Source organism: Symphodus melops, assembly GCF_947650265.1.
Source record: "Symphodus melops genome assembly, chromosome: 10".
Classification (NCBI taxonomy): domain Eukaryota; kingdom Metazoa; phylum Chordata; class Actinopteri; order Labriformes; family Labridae; genus Symphodus; species Symphodus melops.
In genome coordinates, this window is record NC_136700.1 from 7,032,790 (window position 1) to 7,056,500 (window position 23,711).

Consider the following 23,711-nt stretch of genomic DNA (forward strand, 5'->3'; position numbering starts at 1 on the left):
TCTATGAAGCTTTATTCTCTGACGGGCCCACTGCCCAACAGCACTGTAGTATTGCTTAATATGTAAATTATGTAATCTGAAACTTTATTTGAATGAAAATTGAAAACAGACATTATGTTAAAAAGAATAAATGTAACAGCCAAAGCCAAAAGTTTTCTCTATGTGCTATGACCACAAGATGTCCCCATTACACAGGAGATGTTCCTTAAACTTTGATCTTCACTGTCCTTTGAGATCAACGTGTGATAACTCTGCCCTGGATGTTAGGATCCAGGGCATTTGGTGGATAAATGTCAAAGATGAGATACTACAGCAATTTGGTTGTTTCCATATCAGTATGACGTCTACTGTTAAGATCTTGCAATGAGTGATGTACAGTATATGTTATTTTTTAGGTTTGTTCTTAACGCACCTTAATGCCTCTGTGTAACAGCTTTAGATTTCATAATCGGAAATGTTTGATAACCTCAAAAACTATAACATTTCTTTTTACAATTTTATAAATAAATCAAAATGTGAAAAACATATAATCTGTGGAACGTCTTTAAGTACTGAATGTGGCACAAGCGTCTGTGTGGTAGGCAGGCAGGGAGGTTTTTTGGCACATCCCCCATCTCTATTGATAGCATAAGACCATAATAATACCATTAATTGTTACTAATGGTAGTAATGATCACGAGGATGGTGATGTTTTGAATGAATAGTAATATCATTGCAATACAAAGTAAATATTATTAATTTGTTATTCTTTTTTTATTCTGTTGTTCCTCTTTATTTCCATTCAAATTTTACAACGGCCTCCGACACGCCTCATGGAGAGCATGGCGGGCGACAAGAGGTCGTACAACTTCACACGGACCTGACTTCCTCCCACACGCCTTACAGATCCCTCTTTCCTTCTTTTCCTCTTTCCGCCCACCAGTTCAAAGGGAAAAAATAAAAAATAAAATACGCACTTCAGTTATATTCATTTATGATTCTTCATTGCTCCAAGCTAATGCTGTCTTCAACTCTTTGAGTCTTAATTTTTATATTTCCCTTTTTAAGGATGTGATATTGTTAAATCCCAGATCAATTGATCATTACATTGTTATACTAAGATGTACAAGCTTGTCATCTAGTTAATTAATTGTTTTGTATCACTGTATAAAGGTTTTCTTTACAGATTAGAGAAGCTGTTACACAAACTGTAAAGGTTTGTGTGCAGCAAATATGATTATATACTATACATATTTCACAGTAGGGACCTTGTGTGGTACGTTTGAGATGTGCAGAAAAAAAACATTTCCTTTCTCAACATTATATTCTGATCCTGTCAGTATACAGTCACTCCAGAGATTTCACTTGTAAATTAAGTTAAAGCGTTGCTGCTGACATGAGCACTGTGTCTATTTTATGTGGAGACGCTCTGATCAGTTGAGACCTCTGCAGGTGTCTGATAAAAGAATTAGTGCTACCCATAACAACTGTAGTCCATGCATCTTTGCGACACGTGAGCAATTTTTGAACATGTGAACACAAGTGTTGTCTTTTTACTCCAAACTATCAACAACTAGCAGTATAGTGTGTAGCCTAGGTTACAAACGATTAAATAAACTGAAAATTAGATCTCCAAAATACTCTCTGTTGCACCCTCATTAAATTCTGAAGTTTGGCTTTCAAAAGTGTTACTACATCACACTTGACACAACATAAGAAACCTGCACTTTATGCTCATTTAAAGTGGATGAGAAGCACACGACTCTCTCTTTAACACCACAGTTTATGACATGTGCCAGAGCTCACACCTCCCTCTGCCTGTAGGACATTTAAAAGCTAGTTGTTGTTATAATTAAAGATAATTTTGATAAAGTATCATTGGTAAATGCACTTTTATTACGATCCACGTGTGCTGGTTGCTCCAAATGGAAAGTGAGATGGGACAAAGAAAGCACACTTAAACAATGAAGTACAGTACAAAAAGGGCATCAATATGTACAATATATCCATGTACAAAAAGCTATTTTACACACAGGTATGAAAAAAATCATACATCTTTAAAACTGTAATATAACAGACACAATAGGCAACAGTGTATAGTTTTTAGAACAGTTTTCCAAAAGCTTGAAAGCCTTCCAAGAGTTTCTCTCTCTTCAATGTGGTTACATTTTCTTGTCTGTCCTTGAAGTAAACTGCCTTTATCCTTTCTTTTTTCACCACAGACACTCATAATACAACATTCTCTTTTTCAGGATCACACACGTACACCCAACCAGACACAGAAACACACAGAGTGTTAAATACGCATCCATTCATTAATCTCAGTCTGAAACAGAAATGGAGATCTGAACACTGATCAGATGGCATCAAGCACCCAAAAAAACAGGTTCTTAAGTAGGATGTTCGCCCTTTTTTCTTCGTTTCAGAATCTCAGGAACTCCCAACCAAGTCTGTAGGTTTCTCCAGATTAACAAGAGGCAAGAGGAGTGTTTCTCTCAAACGTTATGCACCTGCTGCTTCTCATATTTGTAGAAAACAAGTCACTTAAAATGACACAGCAAGACTTTTGAACCTTCTACATAGCAGCCTTGACTCCTCAGATATCCCATGACTGCAACAATGAAAAATCTGGGAAAAGGCCTGTGCGAGCATAGACGCAAAAGAAAGTATAAAAAAAGCCTCTTTTCAGTGTCAGGCTTCCACTTCTTGGTTGTCTGTGTAGTGAAAGCGGTTCAACTTCTCCCTCTCTCGGTTTGAAATGTCCAGTTTGGGCGCATGGGCTGGCTTTAGTGCAGGAGAAGAATGCGAAGGTGCAGGGGAGGGCGGCAGGGTGAGTTCAATCTCCTCGTAGCATCGTGTGGCGGGGGGAGGGGCTGTAGGATGTGAGGGTGGGACAGCGGGGGGCAGTAGGGGTGTGGGACGGTCTACGTTCCTGATGAGGTTGACAAACTCCCTCTGGTTGTTGATGCCTTCTTCCTGTGGGACGGCCTGCTCCTTTTTCCGCTTTCGATGCAGACAGGAGAGGATGAAGGCGCAGGCCGCACAGCCACACACTGTTACTAAAGCTATGACGCCCACCAGAATGATGTAGAAGCTGAGGCCGCTGTGCGTCGTGTCAGACATGGCTCCTACAGATACAGAGACAGAGAAAGACAAGTTAGACTGGTCTTTCATTGCGATTTTGTGCTTTTACGGACACACAAACAGGTTTTTCTCACCTGGACAGTTGTGACCAATGCAAGGATTCTTGAGGCTCATGCACTCATTACCATAGTAACCCTCAGGGCAGGCACACATGAACCTGCCATCTACGCTGTGACAGGAGGCCCCCTGTTGGCACGGGTTGGGATTGCAAAGATCCAAAAGTGTCTGAAATAATAGAACAAAATAGTTGCAGAACTGCTGACATCCATTTTGACCAGAAATATATACTCAAGTTAATTCTCTAGAAGTCTTTCTATGAAACAGCTTGAAATTCAGACATGATGACAACAGGGTTTGTGGCAACATGTAAGAGAGGGAAGTTCAAGCTAATTCATTTATTCCTCCACTGTGCATATTCATTTTTCATCTGATATTATGTTGTTTTTGAAACTTCAGTTCTCTGACCTCACAGAAGGTTCCTGAATATCCCAGGGGACAGTTACAGATGATTGTCCGTCCGTCTTTCTCCACACACTGTCCTCCATGCAGACAGGGGGCACTGTCACAGGCATTTGGAAGATTTTGGCAGTATTTCCCAGAGAAACCAGAGGGACATGAACATCTAGACCCTAACAGGTGATCCTATGGAGGAGAGCAGATAGTGTGTGTTTTATTTATGTATGGAAAACAGAAAGATTGATCATTTTAAGAAGAGGAAAAGGGTACAAGAGAGCAGAAAGAGAAACTCTGTCACAGATCTGAGTCAGGCATTTTTCCCTTTGAGAATAAATACTTCACACAATCTGCAAGCAAATTCGAAGAAAGCCTGATGTGACAATAGTTTGACAAGTCTAATGGTTTTCATTGCTTTACTTTTAAAGCAATGAAATACTTTTGTCATGAATTCTTCATTCTAAGGAAAGACGAAGGTATGATAGGAAGAAGGTACACATATTACATCAACAGGGAAGACGAACACAATGAAGCAAAATAGAGAAAGATAGAGAGGCCAGTCTCCGAGCCGGGACACTTACCTCACACTGTCCACCATTCAAACACAAACCCTGACAGCTACTGTTCCCTAAAAATAAGAGAAAACAGTTACATCACATTCAACTATATCAAATTTAATGCCATAGGAATGCAGGTATGACTCTGTAATAATTAATTAAGTCTGAACTTTTTTTCAGAAGCAAAATTTGAAACTCAGTTTAATTACTTCCTTTTTGCTTTCTTCAAGGATTCTCCTTCAAGTTATTCTTTTTTTCCTGTCCTCTCCTTCATTGCCTCTCCTTTTCTGTCCACACTTACTGATGTCACAGTTGGACCCCGTCCATCCAGGAAGGCAGTCACACAGGTATCCACCTATCAGGTTGCGGCAGGAGCGGGCGTGGACACATATACTCATTTCACACTCATCGGTGTCTAAAGAAAAGAAGAATTAACAAAGGTAAACATTATTCTTTTGTTGAGATGATTGTACTCCAGCACCAAAATGAGGTTAACGTATGTGATGAGTCGGGATGCTAATGCTAAGTGCTAATTTTCTAAGTGTTGAAAGTTGCTTGAGTTGAACTCATCAGTTTAAAGTAAATGAACCAAGTGGATTTGATGGAAAACCTCCCAATAACTACTACATCTCATCCTGTTTGTCTATTAGGCCCTGAATAATCATAGCCACCGGCTCGCCCTAAGTTATCTACATTTTTGAAGTAAAGGCTTGAATGGAATCATGAAGTGGAGAATTATCCCTTGCATCAGTGTCAAACATTATCTTCATACATGCAGAGGACATCCAATAAAACCTGGAAGTATCATCTTACATCTTTGTTCAAGCACAGACCCCCCTGCTGTTGTTAACTTTTGTGCCCCCTCCGTGTCACACCAGGGGTGTAAACGCCGGGAAGCCCTGAGGGCTCCGCTCTGATAGCCCAGGAAGAGGATTAGAAAGAAACGCTGAATGAATAAAGAGGAAGTATTCAGACAGTTATATGTAATCTAAACCTGTTACCGTCACTGAGAGGCCAATTAGGATTTAGCACCCGTAGAGTGAATGTGTTTGTGTCCATCTGTGTGTGTGTGTGTGTATGTGTGTGTGTGTGTGTGTGTGTGTGTGTGTGTGTGTGTGTGTGTGTGTGTGTGTGTGTGTGTGTGTGTGTTATCTATGGGAACAGCCGGAGGATCCTACCCACCATAGGAGAAAATACGGGGACAGACGTTGACTAATAAAAGAGTGAAACTAATAGAAAGTATAATTGCCTTTCACTATTTAAGACACGGATGCTCTGCCTCTCGGCTGGGGCTATAAAGAGTTTTATCTCTTCTGTTTGAACACCGTGTGTGTGTGTGTGTGTGTGTGTGTGTGTGTTACACTGTAAGGTACTGACCTGTGATGTGGAACTATGGGGGATTATCAAGTGTCAGAGTGACATATCGCTGTAACACAGAGGAGCAGGAGAGGCTGTCATCCTGAAATATGTCTCCGTTTTTACTTCAGAACCCCCGAGCCGTCACTGTATGTGCGTTTAGTAAGTCCTCCGTGTGTGTGTGTGTGTGTGTGTGTGTGTGTGTGTGTGTGTGTGTGTGAGTCTGTCTGTGAATGTGTCCTGGACCTATACATTTTCCTCTCTGCTGTACTATCTAACACAAGACCCCTCTGGTAGTTCACTCATCAATGGGAGCGACTGCAGCCCAAAGGGACGTGACAGTGCATTTAGAGAATACTGATTCTCAGGGTAGGAGGATTAACATGCTGAATTAGCTCTTCAGCTTTTTTGAATTTTTGTTTTAAATGCAAATTTCACTTCAAATGGAACAAATTATTCCATGTCGCTTGTTGAAACACAACATTTGTGTGGTCGTGCGTTAAAGTGGATTGAGCTTGTTAGAAGATCTGTGCAAAAAAGTTTATCAAAAGATGCTTCGGGAGTTCCCATTAAAAGTGCACTGCAATGGACTGTACTGACCGTTTTACATTATGAACCATTTATCACTAGTACAAACACACGTCTAATCTTAACTTTCAGAGCATTGAATTAAGACGCCGAAGTTATGTCTCAACTCCAACAGGTTCAGATTTACAACAATGTCTTTTAACCTTGTGTAAAATGAACCGATCGGTAGAATTTGTACATGTGTTGAAATCTTCCACAGCTTGTTAAACTTGGTCATTTTCTTTGTAAATTGCCATTTTTAAGGTCATGAATTCATTTTAACTAATTGTGGGTAAAATGAGTTCTCATAGTACTGCGGAAAGTGAAACTTAAGGTTCGATATTTTCCTGACAACTAAAGCTACTCAACTGACTTTATGTACCTAAATTTGTGTCTTAATTCTGGATGAAATCATGACCTTCATTATGACTTATTTCCCTTTAGTTAATGTAGTATAAAATCATTTTGTTGGATAGGTATGATCTATTTAGGAGTACCATAAAAAAGGCTTGGCAGGCTTCCATTATTCAGTGTCCAAGACCCTTTCATGTATATTTACATATTTAAAACATATTTAAATATGACCCACTGACCCAGCTGGCACGTGCGTCCGGTCCATCCCGGCGGGCAAATGCAGCGGTAACCTCCAGGAGTCTCCTCACACGTTGCTCCTCGTCCACAGGGGCCCCGATCACACTGCCTCACCGCTGTGAACAGAAGAGAGAAAACAATGCACATGAACTACTGATCTGTGTAATGGGAATGTGTGGGTGAATATCAAGAGACAGTATGTGTGTGTGCGTTTGTGTGATGCCATCATGCGGACTAGAGGTGTTGGTATGCGGATGCATTGGCAGCAGCGTGTTTTTATTCTCTTTTCTGCTGCTCCGGTTTCTGTGCAAACACTGATAAATACAATCATCTGCTGCGTGTACATGGGGGACACCTCAAGCCTTTCCCAGAGAGAAAGGAATGAGGGAATTTAAATAAAGTCTGATGGGGGAGAAGAGAAAAATAGAAAATAGAGCATCCACGCGTGGTTCCACTCCTCTGAAAGGGAATTAAAAACAGATAACGCAAGACAGAGAATGTGAGGAAACAGCACGCAAACAACCAAGAAGAATCCTTCATTTCATAAGCTAACCATGCATAACTTCTTATTACACATGTCATATTTGTGCAGCATCATAACTTTTCCCATTTTCCCTTCACTCTTTCTCTCATAGCCTTTTCATTTACCTAACCCTGCACAACAAGCGTTTTCCATCCACCCGACCCTGACTCCAACCCAAGCAATAACACGCAGCCAAAACTCGACGGAGAATTCACAACAAACATAAATTAATTAATAGTCTATATATATATATATATATATATATACACATATATAAAAATCTACTGTGAAAGCAGAGCTGTGTTGTGGTTATGGTTGTCATTCCCTGCAAGCCTGACAATCCTCTCGCTGTGTATCCCCCAGAGAGCCCCCCACAACATAGACAGGGACAGAGATAGACTGCCTCCCAGACCGTTAATCAAGCCAGGGACAAATAACAAGAGCAAAAATAAACTCTGCCTTTATTCCTCTGTTTATCCCTCTCTTCTTACACTTTTTTTAAAATGTTTTTAATAAAATGAGTCTTATTGTTTGCATTTCAGTGTTCGACGTGCACTTTATCCTGATGGAGGTGAAAACAGAGGATGTGGAACGCTGCTTGTTTACACACGCAGCTCTGACAGACCATGACCTCTTTGATCCAATCTCACCTGCACACACACACACACACACACACACACACACACACACACACACACACACACACACACACACACACACACACACTACTTCACAATGTGAATGCTCTGTATATATGTTTTACTCACACACACACACACAAACACAAACAGACAGTTCGCATGACGATGGATCCGGGGAGAGACTGCTGTGACAGCTCAGTTGTTACATCAGAAACAAAAACATGTTTGACCTTTTCATCTGCTCCAAAACACGGAAGTCAGAGATCATAAAAAAATGTGAGGGCTATATATGTGCATTCTAAGAGGGAGCATATTTTCTGCGGCTGTTAAGAAGAATACCCTGATGATGTCTTCAGAGACTGTTTAAATTATCGTTGTGGGATTGTGGGAGTTTCCAATTCCAAGTCTTTCCAAACTTGACTAAGACTTGCATTTAAAAGTTAGGAAGTCTAAGACTTTGTTGCTTCAATTTCAAACAGTTCAGCTGCACTTGTATTCATTGAATTTGTGCAGATAAACGCTTTCCTCCATCTTAACAAATCATTTTCTTGACTCCTTTCATACAATTCTGGAATCCTAGGCACAAAAAAAATCCATATTTTAACGAAAGAACTTGAGCTCTAAACTTCCCTGCTGATTGGACTTAGTGCATCACAACTTCATGTCACCTCAGGGTGAGGCTGATGACATGATCAGATGACAGTGGCTGAACGTCATAGAGCTGCAAAAAGAAGTTAAAAGATGAAGTAATATTAGGTGAATCTGACTTTAACTGGCAGTGAATCAATTCATAAATCCTTTTAGGGGCAAATACATCCATCAGTTAACAAGATATAGTGATGGATCATTTTATGATAGTACAGCAATTTTTTTTTTATCAATCATTGCAGAATCTCTGTATTAGAATATTTTTGTTATGATGGGCCAAATATCGTACCGAACTAAAACAATGTTCTTGTTAACATGGCGATTAAGAATTATTATAACTTAAAGGGCTTTAAAAAATATACAATCAATGACATGAGCCGAAGGTAAACACTAAAGAATCTTTACTGTGATGCTGAATAAAATCAACATCACCATCTGAGCTCAAGGCTTTTGTTGTTTTGAATGACATTAAGTCTAATGTACTTGGAGAATCAGATTAAACTCTTGGATCTGATTATCTGCCACAAGGTCATTAAAGCTGCTCTGAATTTTTATATATTCAACGAGCATCTTTCTACAAACCCCCGTCTTTAAATTGTCAGAGATAGACAGTCTCGCAGCTCATTTTTTCAAGGACAAACAAACAACGACTGAACACTAAACTTCTATTAATGAGGACAAAAGGCACCCAGGTCAGTGCAGCAGTAAACACAAGGGTTTGTAGAGTTTTCCGTTTCTCTTAGTTTCATCACAGAGCAAACAAACTGATGGTATCACATTAAATAGACAAAAACAAAAACAGCTCTAGTTTTCTACTGAACACATGCAGACCTAGTTGACGCTGCTCATTATTTTAAGTATGTGTGCGAGCGATGGTTTAGAGACGACAACTTTCCTTTAAATAAGTGGAGAGACTTTCTTTCTAAACCTGTAGATATTAGCAACATATGATTGACTTTCATCGCTTAACTGTTTAATGACAAATATTAACTATTTAATGTCTTTTGTTTGGTTGTTAGTTTCCTTGTAGTTCTTTCTAATCCACCTCCTCACAACTGAATGAATCCCACGATGGGTAATTGGATTGAGACAAAATCTGAATGGAAGACATGAAAGCTTTATTCAGACTGCCGCCCAAATCTGATTTTTCCCCAAATCTGATCAGAATCTGATCTAAGTGACTAACTGTCCACATTACAACTTGCAAGTGAGCAGATCCGATCTGCCCGTCCGTATTGACGTGGTCTGATCCACATTGTTTTCTATGGTAACAGGTAACGCTCAGCAAAAACTACAGCAAAATTGATGACAGAGAAGTGTGATTATTTCTGATGCAAACAATTTGACGCAGCAGTCTGTCCGCTGGCATGTTTGTTTTCATTCTTGCTGTTTTCTTTCACTGATTGAAATTAACTTCCGGCCCGCTGGATCTACGTCATTGTTGTTATTGTCAATGGTGTCACGTTGCGAAGACACATTGAAGTGACCAAGACGTTCAGATCTGAGTCGGATCTGTAGGAATCAGATTTGAGACCACCTCCTCAAGTGGTCTGAATTTAGATTTGGAAAAATCGGATCTCATGTGACTTTTTGTGTTCAGAGTGGCAAAGAAACCACACAATCTGGATGAGCTAAAAATTGGATTTGGAGGTGCAATGTGAACAACAGAGGCTAGACAATACACATTTGATGAACTGCATAAAAAAAAACACTAAGCTCACCGTTTCACCTCTGTTTGATTAAATTAAGACTGATTAAAGATGCTCCTTCTTTTTCTTGGCCATGTACATGTGTGAAAACACACACGGTCAGAGCCAGACGGAGGGCGAGGCTGACCGCTGATTGCTATTGATGGTGTTTGTGTTCAGGCTCATTTCTCTTCCTCTGTTGGATTGATTAGAGTCACTCACTGGCTTTGATCCAATAACAACCAATCACAGACAATTTCACTCTGCCCAGCCAGTCTGATCAGACTCAGAGTCGGTGTGTACAATTTTTTGTTGTGTGTGTGTGTGTGTGTGTGTGTGTGTGTTTGTGAGGGATTGAGGATCACCATCAGCACAGGTGTGTCCGGTCCAGCCTTCAGGACAGATGCAGCTGAAGCCTGTAGGGTCTTCTACACAGGTGGCTTTGTTCATGCAGGGGGACGACAAACAAGCATGTTCCACTGACAAAAGAAAGAGGACATCGGGGATGGATATGTGAAATGGAAAAAAAAAAGAAATGTGAGCTGTAGTAAATTTACCCTGCCAGTAAATGAAGGGGGAGCTAATGGCATTTTTCATTTTACTTTGCAAAATCTGAAACGTTTCTAAATGTGAATATTTCAGGAAGTTACAAAGGAAGGCAGTTGTCGGGGAGTAATATTTTGGAAGCAGTAAACATCTGAAAAGTCACATAACAATCCTTTTACAATGTCTAAATCAGTCAACGTGAGGAGTCTGTATAGACACTACCAAATAAAAAAATGTTTGCACGTACTCCATAAATGCTCCAGGCTAATATTAGAGACTTCAGTAGGTCAGGACCTGTGGAGTAGACACTCACCGATGTCACAGTTTCTTCCTCTGAAACCTTCCAGGCACTCACACTGGTACTCGTTTGGCTCGGTGTTGGTGCAGGTCCCACTATTCTTGCAGGGCTGGTGGGTGCCACAGAAGTTTAGATCTAAAAACACAAACGCGTAAAGCAACTCATGAAAACTCTTTTATTTTCAAAGGAAAAAACAAGAGAAAGAAAGCGAGGCGGTGTTCAAGGAATGAGGATGCAAATGTATCATTGTTAACTTCAGTTTGACTTTGTGTCAGTGAAAGAGCGCAGCAGTGATACAGATACACACACACACATTCCCACATCACAGAGGCTGAAGTGTATCCAGGCTGGCTCAGTGTGCTGACGGTGCAGGCCGGTAGCTGCAGGCCATGTTGTCTCCAGTGTTCAAGCTGATTAAAGCTCTGCTTCCTCTAATGATCTCCTGTGTTCGAACAGTCTCTTTGTTTCTGCACAGCTCTTTACAGAGTCTTTCTGAATACAGAAAATAAGCTGAGGACCCCACCTAGCCGAGAGCGTCCAGTCTAGCACAGCTCACATTCACGTTACCCAAGGCTATCGCCTTTCCTCTGAACAATACACTGTCCCCTGGGCTCTCATTTGCCTCCCAGATCCCAGCTCCCACACTGGGAAAGAGGTGGTAGATGGTTAGTTTGCATTCTGGGATCATGGCAAAGGACTTTTTTTTTTCTACAGAGTGGTGGAATAAGTTAAAGAAGGAGAAGAGTCCCCACGTGACACACACAGACACTCACAAACGGATGCAGATGACACCGTCCTCTACTGACAATGTTTTTAAGGAGATTTGACATTGATGAGAGTCTAACATGGCACTTTCAGACATGTTTAGTTGCTTGCTCTGCTTTTAGTGTAGATAACATATTTCTTGACCTGTAACAGAATAAAGGTTGTGTGTTCTGCTCATTCTACACTCGTGAATTATGTATCTGATTAAATAATGGAGGTCAGGATTGGACAATGAGGCATCAGACAACGTGATTCTAAAAGACATACTAAGAGAAGATTCATTAATAAAATGCTGTTACAATCAGGTTTTTTTTCACCCTTTCACATTATCTGACCTTTGTCACACAGCAGTCCTCCCCAGTTGACGTCGCACACACACTGCCAGGGCTCGGTGCAGCTGCCGTAGACACACCCTGGGAAGGTCTTACACTGGTCACACAGAGGACCCGTCCAGCCATAATGACAACTGGGGATAAAACAAGAAAGAAAAGACGGTTGCTGAATTCATGTTTAGAGGATTGATAGTAGCTGTATTAAGCTGCTCCACGAGTAAACAGCTGGTGTTGCTGTTATCAGCTGAAGGGAAAGAATCTTTTCTTTCTCTCGTTTTATTTTTGAGTTTGGTTTCTGTAAGTGGCTTGTTAGCCTTTGTAATTAATTTATTATATCACTGCTGCATTAATTTTAACTCTCTCCTACTGTGGAGTTAGACCTGACAAAAAAGGTGTATATTTACAACAGATTTATAACCTCACAGGTTATTCGCAGCATTTTATTTAAAAAGCGTTTTTAGTGAGGGGAGATTATCTTGCAATGGCCTCAGAGATTTTAGAGTTGAAACTTATAATAAACGTAAGCAAAGCCTCCAGGCACCTTCTTACAGGTGAAAGATTTCAGAACCAAAAGATATTAGACACCTGATCTTGGCTAGGTTTATGAACTACGTGGTATCAATGTGTTTTTAATCTCTACATAATAGTATTCAGTTAAATCCTGGTGTTATCTGCTATATATGTATAAATGGTGTTTAATCTTCCTCACATTGCCTTCCATGTAATGTCATTTTGTACACAGTCAAATTCGTGCTCAGACTTGGTTCTAACAGTGAAAATGACTTTCACACTCACTTGCATTCTCCAGGAAGAGTACAGGAGCCGTGGACCTGATGACACCCCTGCTTGCACATTGCTGTGAACAAAACCAAACACACACATTGGAAGCTATTATAAATGTTTGAATGGCAAATGACATCGGTGAAGTTACTAGGAATTAAATCTGCAATCTAAGTACTGTACATCTGTTTTATAAGCAAATTTAAACAGCATATAATCACAATCTGTAATACCTGTTATAAAACACACTGATTAAGGGTAGATCACCCATGTGCTGGAGGAACCATCCACTAGTCTAAAGGACTGTTAAAATACATGTCCTCTAACGCTGACTGAGGTACTCTGGCCATTTTTCATCCAGGGACAGTTTGCCATTCTAAGTATCCAGTTAATGAACTCTGGACGAAAAAGTCCCTGAACTTCATCACTGTCATAAACCTGCAGGGAGTAACAGAGGGACCCCTTGCTAATTTGTCAAACTTCCTGCTTCTCTGCAGTCCGAATCAACAACCTGCTGAGGAGGAAGTCGAATGAAGTGAGGATGTCCGTAATCTAGCTACATGTCCTTCAGGGTTCCCATGGTTTTCAGTTCGGCTTCCTCCATTTAACTTTTACCATTGCAACACGATGGCAGCACTCAGAGGTCGCACAGTGAGGTCATCCAGCTGATGAGTCACAGACGGAGAATAATCCCCCCCTCTCATTACGCACACACTTTGTTCACAAAGGCAGTACCGTACTGATATTCAGGGCTTTTGTCTGGTTAGTGATGGTAAAGAGGCTGTTAAATTAAAGCCAATGATACATTTATGAATTAAGCTCATTTCAGTCACAATTTTAGATAGAGCTTAGAAAGAGAACAATAGAAAGGAAAGAAAGGTCTCATGGAAAGCCTTTAAAGAAACCTTCGAAAGAGGAAACCCCCTTCCTGGCATAATGGAAAGCAAACATATTCTTCTTTTTTTCATTTATGGCCTTAAGTCAACTTTTGGAAAAAAAATTGGTGCATATTTTTTCTGGCACAAACATTTCATGAATTGTATTTTAAAGACTGAGAAGCTGAGCAGGTGGAAAAATTAAGGACAACAATCTTCCCCGTGGTTTTGAACTTCATGTAGGAAAAAAAAAAAAAAGAAACACACTTTTTATATTGTTTAACAGAGGTTGTTTCTTTATCTTGTGTCAGTCAAACATCCTGACCTGAGGACACCCCCACCCCACCCCCCAATAAACAAGTGTGGTTAATGCCAGCATTCAGTCCCCCTTACAGGCTAAAGTCCACATGCCTGTGCTGAATGTGGTTATGCATTGCTCCGGTACAGGGGTTCTATGCTAAGTTAAACTGCAGTGCTCCTCACAATTAGCCACCTGTGCTGTTTAAAGTCCTGGCAGAAGTGTTGGGACAGCAGGCCCATGTAGTAGGTGGAGCAGGGACAGGATGAGATGGGCATTCTTCAGATTTAAGGCCTCACCTTCTTTGCACTCTGGTCCCGTCCAGCCCTCCATGCAGACTTTCGAGCCGCTTGGGTCACAGTTGAAGTGACCGAAGAAGTCATCGCGGGCCCTGCAGAGCTTGGTGCAGAGAGGCCCGTAGTAGTTGGAATCACAGCGGAAGCGAAGACGATACTCCAGACTCAAAGTGCTTCCGTGGTGTCTGTATGTCTGCCACTGCTCCCCGGGGTTCAACATGGAGGAAAGGAGGACTCGCTCGATTAACTGACCTAAGGGAGGAGAGAAGAGAAATTCATATTCATTTAAGTTACAGAACTGAGATATTTCAAGGAATTATGACAGTCAGGATCTGATCACCATGCAAACAAACACCAAGTATTTCTTCCTTTTTTCGGTCAGATTTTGGTCAAAACCTGTTCTAAGAAAACTGCTAAAATAAATATGTTTTAACTTCTAAGCTATGTTTTTATCTGCTCAGCTTTAAAAGAAATTGCTGAAATATGTTTAAACTATTTAAAAAAGAACGTCCACAGTATGTGCAAATGTAAACATGCATCTGGGTTTTTAAAGTTTCCTGCTGCTGGAGAAAACATTAATGAGGATGCCAGATCTAAATAAGCAAAATACGAAAACATCAAATCAAAAGAATAAAGTGAAACATAATAAAAAAGGATTCAATCAACCACAGTTTCATATGTGCATCCTTAAACCATTAGACCACTTGACAAGATAGCAAGGATGAAGGCAGTGAATAGAATAACGATTCCAGTCAGACCAGAAAAAAAGAAGTTATGGGTTTGCAGAGAGAGAGAGAAAGAGAGAGAGAGAGGGAGGGAGAGAGAGAGAGAGAGAGAGAGGGAGGGAGAGAGAGCTGCCTGAACACCAGAGAGGACCAGACAAGGCCTGAGGGCAGCGGCTGCTGCATCTGACCCCCGGAGGGGATATCCCAGAGGCACTGTCATCCCTAACTCATTCATAATCTCCTCTGACAGGGTATTAACTCTCACAAAGAACTGAGAACATGTGTGTGTCAGAATATTTGTGTGTGTGTCAATGTATGTGATGGATGCGAGGATAAAGGGAATGATTGCGAGATAGAAATGCAGAATAGGAAGTCTTGTTGGAAGTAAATCAGATAGAGGGAGGGTGCAGTGTTGGTAGTGTGTGAGTGCGTATGATACAAGGACACAAACCAAAAAGGATGTGTGTGTCTGTGTGCATGTGTAGTCATATATTTGTGAGAAGATAGTGGACACTGTCATCTCATTCCTCTACTACATGTTCTCCACCCTCCACATGTCCTCAGATCTGATGGTCTTCTACTGCAAAGCATTGTGGGTTTTTTCTTTTTTCTTAGGACTCCTAATGTCAGAAGTCTAATTTCATCATCACCATTCCTCTGCCAGATGAAAAGAGCAGCAGTAGAGAGGTAAGTGGAGAAATAATCAAACCAATAAACAATTAATGCAGCAGGGGAAAGGGTATAACAGAATCGGATTTCCTCTCTGATGTGATCAGATGAAACTGCAAGATAAAATGTGAGCAAGAGGCATTGTGTGGCAGAGGCAATAACACACCCTGAGCTGTCTCTCACATAAAGCAAACAGAGCTACGCTAAAGAGCAGCCACACAGGGATTGTTTCTGCAGGTAGCAAACACACTTTAAATCTCTCTCTCAGGCCTCTGGTGATCGTCCCCCCGTCGCCTGCTTCTATCTGTGAAGTGATCGCCCTTGAGAGTGGTTGAGAAAAGACTGCAGGGGAGAAAACACTTTTTTGATTTGCTATTTGAAAATCACCTGAGCCATCAAATCAATACAGAAGAAATATGGAAACAAATAGATCAGCTGTAAAGTTTAGACATGGTAATATTCTACACGAACTGCAAGATGCTGCCATGAATTATTTTCATCTTGATAAAAGTATTGTCTCTAAAACTTGTGTTATATTTCATGGACAAGCTGTGTAAGATTGTAACACTTCTATTATTGAATTTCATTTTCTTTCCAGCAGCGACAGCAATTTTGTGGCTGTGAGTTCTTGTCAATACAGTTTAAATACGATTGAACCCAGCGGCATAGCTAAACCCAAAATGACCCTATGAGTACGCAAACAAGAAGGAGAGTAGAGACAGAAAGCAACCACAATTTAACACAATTTTGGTAAATTACAAAACTCATCTGGTACAGTTAAAAATACCATGTAAGGAGGTTTTGACCACCAAAAGTGCGAGGATGCCCACTTTTGAAGTATCATGTGCACACTGGCCTCCTTTTGTTGCTGATAGAGGAAGAATATCTTTGGTTAAAATGCTTCGAAAATGCTTCACTGTCAATGTTTAATAGCAAGGACAAAAATACTCAAGAAACTACTTAAAATATACTAAAGTCAGAAAAAGTGAATATGAAGAACATAAACTGTGCCACACTGCTTAAAAAGACCTATTTTAGACAGAAACCCAGCATTAGTCTTTGGAACACATTTGGCTAATGCAAGCTGATCTGAATCACTCTTTAAAATCAGTACCATATCCTAATCACTCCTTAACATCTTCAGGTGTGCTAACTTCTGCATATTTGTCCATCCATTGCTCCAGCAGGCTCCATGCCCCCCCACAGCCCCAAATTGAGTCAAACTGAGTCACCAATTGACATAACGAGTTAACCACTGCACCACTGTGCAGCCAATTTCTGTAGGTCAAATTCTTTCTGTATGACGTGTTCTTACATTAACAGGTCTTTCATCATTTTGTATTCTCAAAATAACAGGCAAAGAAACAGAAAAAATATATGTGTTAAATGGAAGACCATTTTGTAAACTGCGTCTACCAACAGGACTATGAAGTTGAACCAACAACCCTTCTGAACGACTTAAAAGAAGGACTGAAACGGTTACCTTTAACAGGGTCAGATTTGTTAAAAAGGACCGTAGTGATAGAGTGTAAAGAGTAACAAGCCAAAATAGGCTTAACTAAACTAACAACTCATGAGCCCCAGATAATCAAATGTTTGTGAAACACAAACCAAAGTAATGGTGATGATGACAGACAGCTTACTATGTGAAAACTGTCTAAATAATCTATTTGCAGATTACTTTGGCAGACAAAATGGAATTACTGTAAATAAAAATGAGCACCAAACTATTAAAATCAGACCAGTCTTGTATAAATAGAAATGATCCTTCAATAGACAAAGGTACACCCTTCAAGTTAACACTACACGCTTTATTTCAGCTAAACTAATTAAAGGTCACACTGTCATTGCTCAAAGGACGTTACATTTTCTCACAGTTTCCAAAGACTGTTTCCAAAGGCAAAGACGAGCTCAGTAATCTTTTCTGATTAGCAGCAGGGCCTGATAAGTCTATTCAGACTGCTGCAGGACGCCTGTGTTTGGGTTGAGCTAAGCTGAATGGCTTTAGACCCAATGTACGGGCTGTCAGGAGCTCAGGTGGAAATGACACATAATGCAAACAAGATGTAAGAGTAGTGCTGGAGGGCACAGGGAAGGAGGGCTGGAGGAGGACAGGAGACAAGAACACAGTGAAGGAGACGCAGCTCTGGTGCAGCTCCCAGTTTTCTTATTATCTCAGCCATCTTTTGGATACTGGGGATGGTGGGATGAAAGCAACTACTGTGGTATGACAGGAATGAGGAAGGCAGAGGAACATCTGTCTCCTGTGTGTGTCTGTGTGCGTGTGTGTATGTGTACGTGCGTTTATGTGTATTGTGCTTTTTTATAGCATTCAGCTCTGATTCCCTGTCATGGAGCTTTTCCTGATTATGAGGAGAAATATAAAGGAGACGAGCAGGAAATTAAAGGGTCTGGATGAAAGACCTTCTAGCCTTGAAATAAAGACACAGGGGATATTTCCACATTGTTGAACCTCGTAAACAACAATGAATTGTCTGCCTTCAGGCTAAAGTTCCTTGTTGAAAACCAAACTTTTAGCGAGATACAACAGATGGGTTTCCTTGGCGAGACAATGGGCATAAAATTATACCAAGACACAACTACTTCCTTAAAGATAAGTAAAGACCAGAATCTTAACATTTGTTTTGTGACATAAAAATGGTGCCACAAATTAAACGAAGAAGAACAAGAAACCTAGCTAATTTTAAATTGTCCCTTAGGAAGCATAATTGCGGTCAGAGCTAACGCTAAGTTTTATGCTTGATAGCCCATTTTGATGCTTTACCATCATATCAGTTGAGTATTTATTGTAATAAAATAACAACGAAGAACATCATTGACACACATCTAATAGTGTTAGAGCTAATTTAGGCCTGACTCTACCCTAACCTAAGCTACAGCTGACTTCAAGTAGCTCTTATTTTACTGAATTTATAATTATAGATCCTTTTCCAACATCTTGTGTGCCTTCATAACCACATTATGAAGACATTGACCAAATCAACATAAAACCAAAACAAACACCAACTAGCCGACTAAATTAATAATAATAATAATTATATTGTCTATTTTAAAAGATCTATGCAAATGATAATTCATTAAGCTTGTTTTTTTATACATATTTCTGTGGAGCTGCTCATGATTACACCGAAGCCTCACCTGATTCAGACGTATCATTGTCGTAGTCCAGAGCCTCGACCACCAAAGAGAAGGACTTCTGTGAAGAAAACAAAGAGGAAACACCAATCAGATGTGTGCAACAGAAGCTGATTCTGTCCATCGTTACAGTTTCTTCTGTTCACTTACTCGTGTCCTGTGTTTATTTTTGTGATCATTGTTTATGCTGAAGAGCTTAATTATGTTTTGGTTTTTGATGCATGTTCAAGTATGAATTGTCAGAAACTCTACAAAACAATACATGACCCAGATCTTTGAGTGAACTTAGTAGTTAACTACTTCCAAAGCATAAATATAAACATCTATAGGCCTATTAATGTAGTCTTAATACTGTATATATTAAATGCAGTTAGTCACTATAAGTGAATACTGGTTGATTCGCCCATTGTTGCATATTACATCACAAATTTTCTGTGGGAATCGAGTAAATTACTTTTGGATTTAAGGTGGCATCGCACTGACCAGCAATGCTAAGAAAAGAAAAACTGAAAGGAAGCAATGCTTGTAAATGAGCATCAAATTCTCCCAGTGGCTCCACAGTGATTTACCAAATAACTGAGAACAAAATTGATGCAGTGGTGAATCACAATATTTAGTCTTTATCTGCTGTGGATTCTTTTCTGTGGACAAATATTATTGTATTTTATGTAGTTCCCTGCCTCCATCATTACAGATACGATTGGGAAAAAGCAGTTTGCTTATTTTAACATAATCACAAATAAACAAGCTAGTCTGCTCCAACAGAAACAAGCCAGAAGTGGTGTTTTTGTTGATGTCGGCTGTGACGGTTTAATGCTACAGACAAGCTGAGTTTTTGACCTAAACATGGATGAAGATTTCCCTGAAAAACTGAATTAACAATGTTTTTGTAACAACAAGTTTAATGCTAAGCCATAACTGTACACTGTGTGTCTTTTTGATTTAAAAATACAATCACAGAGAGTTATACTGTAACAGGTACTGGCTGTGTGAAGCATGCAGTGTTTTCTTTCCTCATGCGTCAAAGTGGAATCCTGTTTACTTAAGCACAAAGTCCATGAATCAGCAGTGGATTCGAGAAAGCAGTGAAAACCCAAGGCTGAAGACTTTTGGCGATCTTTTGATAAAGATGAGTTTAAGCAGAAAAACAACTGAATTGAATTATTCCGTCTACGTCAAAAGCTTGGACGGAATAATGCTTCAGAAATGTAACCAGCAGGGAAATAAGGCTCATGTAGACGAAGTATAGTGGAGCATAAAATTGAAACACTGAAGCTATAAAACTATAACTGCACTGGAGTAAATGTTCCCAGTTTGTATCCAACAGAATAGAAAGTATGTCTCTATCCTTACCCTGAACCTTGAATAAAAGGAAAAGCATGATTCACTGCCAAGGTTGCAGCTTGATGCTCAATCAAGAAAACTTCAACCTGCAGCTAATCAGAGACAGATAAGCTATTACAGCCATATGGTGTGGGAGGACATCCGACAACTCCTGTTCAGTTTTATAAACACACTCTTGGAGCAGGCGGGATGCTTTATTGTTCTCTTTTTTTACTGTGTGGCGAATCTTTATGGCCTGTAGGTTTGCATGCAGGTTAATCCTGGATAGAGTTGCTTACAGAAGTTTTATGTTTTTAATCTAAGTAGTTCATTAAAATTCAGAGTATTGTGTAAAAGACAAAGTAAGCCCGTACAAGGCTGTGCTGCAGTACACAAGCAGAGGACACTGGACATCTTCAAATGATGACTTTGAGTTTACAAAGATATCACACTCTGGAGAGATAACAGAGGACAGGTGTTTCTGGTGCATTAGTCCATCCTATAGACCATTTATGAATAATTCAGATCAACACTTTTCTCTCTCTCTCTCTCTCTCTCTCTCTCTCTCTCTCTCTCTCCATCCCACCCTCAGTGAAACACACCATCAGTGCCTGTCATGCAAATCTTTCCAAACTGAGCATTGCGGGTATGGTTTGTCCTCCTTAAGGGGCACCATGGATGTGTAGTCACGTAAGAGCCTAAAGAGGGGGAGGAGAGAAGGAGAGATGCTGTGGGAGGTATGGAGGGATGAACCGAAATGGTGAGCAGGTGATGGACGCAGGTGGTGCACGAGGTGTGAAGGAAAAGAGAGATGGATTCAAGAGGAGGTTAAGGGTATGAGGTTGGAATGTTAGCTGGAGGAGAAAAGAGGCAACACTGACGGAGGAGAGAAGATGAAGGGGTTGCAGTTAAGGTGCAAAATGTTAGAGGGAGTGAAAATTGGTGTGTCAGAAAATACTGAGTCAGGGGTTTGGTTCAATGTGGACACACATTCAGTGTATTTGTGCAGCAACAGATGGGAGGAGAAGGTGGTCAGAGAGAAGAGAAAAGGACTAATAAATGGGCTACAAATGATAACTACAGAGGGAGTATGTGAAGAAAAAGGGCAAAGAAAGGCAAAAGTATGGCAGCTGTGGTGGGATAACAATTGCGGGACTCCTGGAGTTTGTCTGTTCTTCAGATATGTGATGGAGACAAAGAGGTCAGAGAGAGCTAAAAAGGATGATGGCATGGTAAGATTAGAGGAGAGCACAACACAGAGGAGGAGTGATAAGATATGAAAGAAAATAGTGAAGGCAAGTGTAAGACACACACCCTCCCACACACACATCACACATAGAAGTCATGGGGCTAATGAGATGTGCTGGCTTGCGGAGGGCGAGCAGCCAGATCATTAAGACCAGCAGACAGCAGGTAGCTCGGAGATGGACCGGCTGAAGTAATTAAGGTTCAGCCTAAGACTCACACCTGAAGTTATGTTTAGTATTCATGATTTACATCTTTACAAAACCAAATCCTGCAGATGATTATGATCACGTTAGATCTATGGAGAATTATCGGCATAACTGGTTTGCAGATTATAGATCAAAGGGCGTTTTGTTCTCAGCAGTAAGTCAGTGTGCAGTTGTAAATATTAAGATGTCCAAGATTGTGGTCTAGATAGATTATTTCTTTATTGGTTAAGACTGAATTGTAGTTGATCTTTTTTTTAAATTATTATTATATCACATCCCTTTTTAAATTAAAAAAAAACTATGATTTATGGATAAGTTTACATAATTAGGTGTTTGCTGATTTGACTGGCACGTGAGAGAGTTTGTTGCTATTTGTAAGGAAGCCAAAGACCCGCCTCAACTCTTGACATTTGGTGTAGGAATTAAGCAATATAACTGTTTTCAGGAATGTTGAACAAGTTTCCATATGGGATTTCAAAAGCTGACTTTTTGAAATGCAGATTCATTGTGCAATTATATAATAAAGTAAACTACTCAATTAATATACTGATCCTCTGAGTAGTTCTCCTGCAGCAGTGTGAGAGACATTTAGAGGATCAAATACACCTTAAGTTGTAGTGATTTCAGTATCATGCCTGTTATGATGAACTGTCCACTTCTACAAAACGCACACACAGCATTACCTCACGGTTGGTCGCCTAACAGGCCTCTTAGCCTTATCATCTTTCCAATCGGCCTCCCTCTCCCCCTCCCTTTTTCCTCACCCTTCCTTCCATCCACTGTATGCGCCTCTCCCTCCTGCTGCCCTCACCTCCTGCCAACTGTGAGTCTTTTTCTTTTCGCTCACCTCTTAACCCACAATTGCTCACAGGCAGGTAAGATATTATACAGTCATTGATACAGGAAGGGTGGATCTGCAGAAAGCCCCGTTTCTACAGCTTGGGTAGCCAGGGTCAAACTGACCATGGTTATGAAGTTAAAATCACAAAAACAACCATTAATAGAAGTCGGTACATGTGTTTATAAAAATCGAGGCAATCATCCACTGACATACTCTTCCTGAAGCACTTCCAAAACACACACATTTACACACATGGTAACCATAGCAATTTGTTTTTGCAATCCCAAAGTGTATGGCTTCATTAGAGGCCAGGCAGAGGCAGCCTGACCTCTTAGTGTGTTTTAGAAAAAACAGCACGCAAAGAGAGGGAAATCACACAGTAAACATCTCAGAGAAGAGGCTGATAAGATCAGTGTGCTGATATTTTTACCTTGTTCTGTTACAAACAACATCTGACATCTGAGTGTTATTTCTGCCGTTTGTGGAGATAATGGCCAAAGTGATGACAGCGGGGAAATGACATAATGGGAAAATGGAGTGTGTTCTTGTGTGCGTGCTCATGAGTTTGTGCAGCTATCAACACAGATGAGATGGCCTGGCAGATGATTATAGTCAACCTCAATAGTAAGGATAAATCATGAACCAAATGCAAGTATTGTTTTTTCTTCGTTCTAAATTGAAAAGTAAATTGTTTACTTGATTTGAACCAACCAATACAAAACTTGCCAATTTAGTGTTTTGAATTCTTCACATATAAACAAAAAGCCTTTTAAGCCTAACTTTGGTTTAACAGACTGATAACACAGAATTTATAAAATATGAGTAAAATATTTAAACCTGGATCGTGGAGACCTGGTAATGGCCAAAATCTTTACATTTTCAGTTTTAGCATAACATACTACGTGATAAATGCTCAATTATTTATGATTAAGCTTAATTAGAGAATTTGTGTCTTTATTTGACATGCTTTAATAACTGAACAATTTAAAAAAGGAAAGCAGGCAGGAGGTTGTGAAATGTGTCTGGAACAAAGAGCCTGATAAACAACTTCATCTTCTGGAATTGGCTCCGATTGAAAGTCTCTCCAACTGCTTGGTGTGTAAACTATACATTTATATCAACATGTAAAGTCACTTGGTATTTGAAGGGAGGCATAAACAATACAAAGGCTAATGATTTTATACACTAAGTGTTGTTTGACTCAAT

At 40.1% G+C, this 23,711-nt stretch overlaps 1 protein-coding gene across 1 annotated transcript in view; it reads right to left on the minus strand.

Moving 5' to 3' along the window:
- Positions 1-1,852: 1,852 nt before the first annotated feature.
- LOC306830230 (uncharacterized protein) overlaps positions 1,853-23,711 on the minus strand; it is a 41,518-nt gene continuing 19,659 nt past the window's right edge. Inside the window, exons 3-14 of the mRNA XM_079353587.1 lie at positions 18,891-18,948; positions 14,341-14,589; positions 12,884-12,944; positions 12,092-12,222; positions 11,007-11,126; positions 10,513-10,626; positions 6,650-6,763; positions 4,435-4,548; positions 4,158-4,204; positions 3,589-3,765; positions 3,198-3,348; positions 1,853-3,107 (exon numbers count right to left, since the gene is read on the minus strand). Of these exons, the coding sequence (XP_079209713.1) occupies positions 2,671-3,107; positions 3,198-3,348; positions 3,589-3,765; positions 4,158-4,204; positions 4,435-4,548; positions 6,650-6,763; positions 10,513-10,626; positions 11,007-11,126; positions 12,092-12,222; positions 12,884-12,944; positions 14,341-14,589; positions 18,891-18,948 (1,773 nt within the window). The 3' untranslated portion in view covers positions 1,853-2,670. The remainder of the gene's footprint in view (positions 3,108-3,197; positions 3,349-3,588; positions 3,766-4,157; positions 4,205-4,434; positions 4,549-6,649; positions 6,764-10,512; positions 10,627-11,006; positions 11,127-12,091; positions 12,223-12,883; positions 12,945-14,340; positions 14,590-18,890; positions 18,949-23,711) is intronic.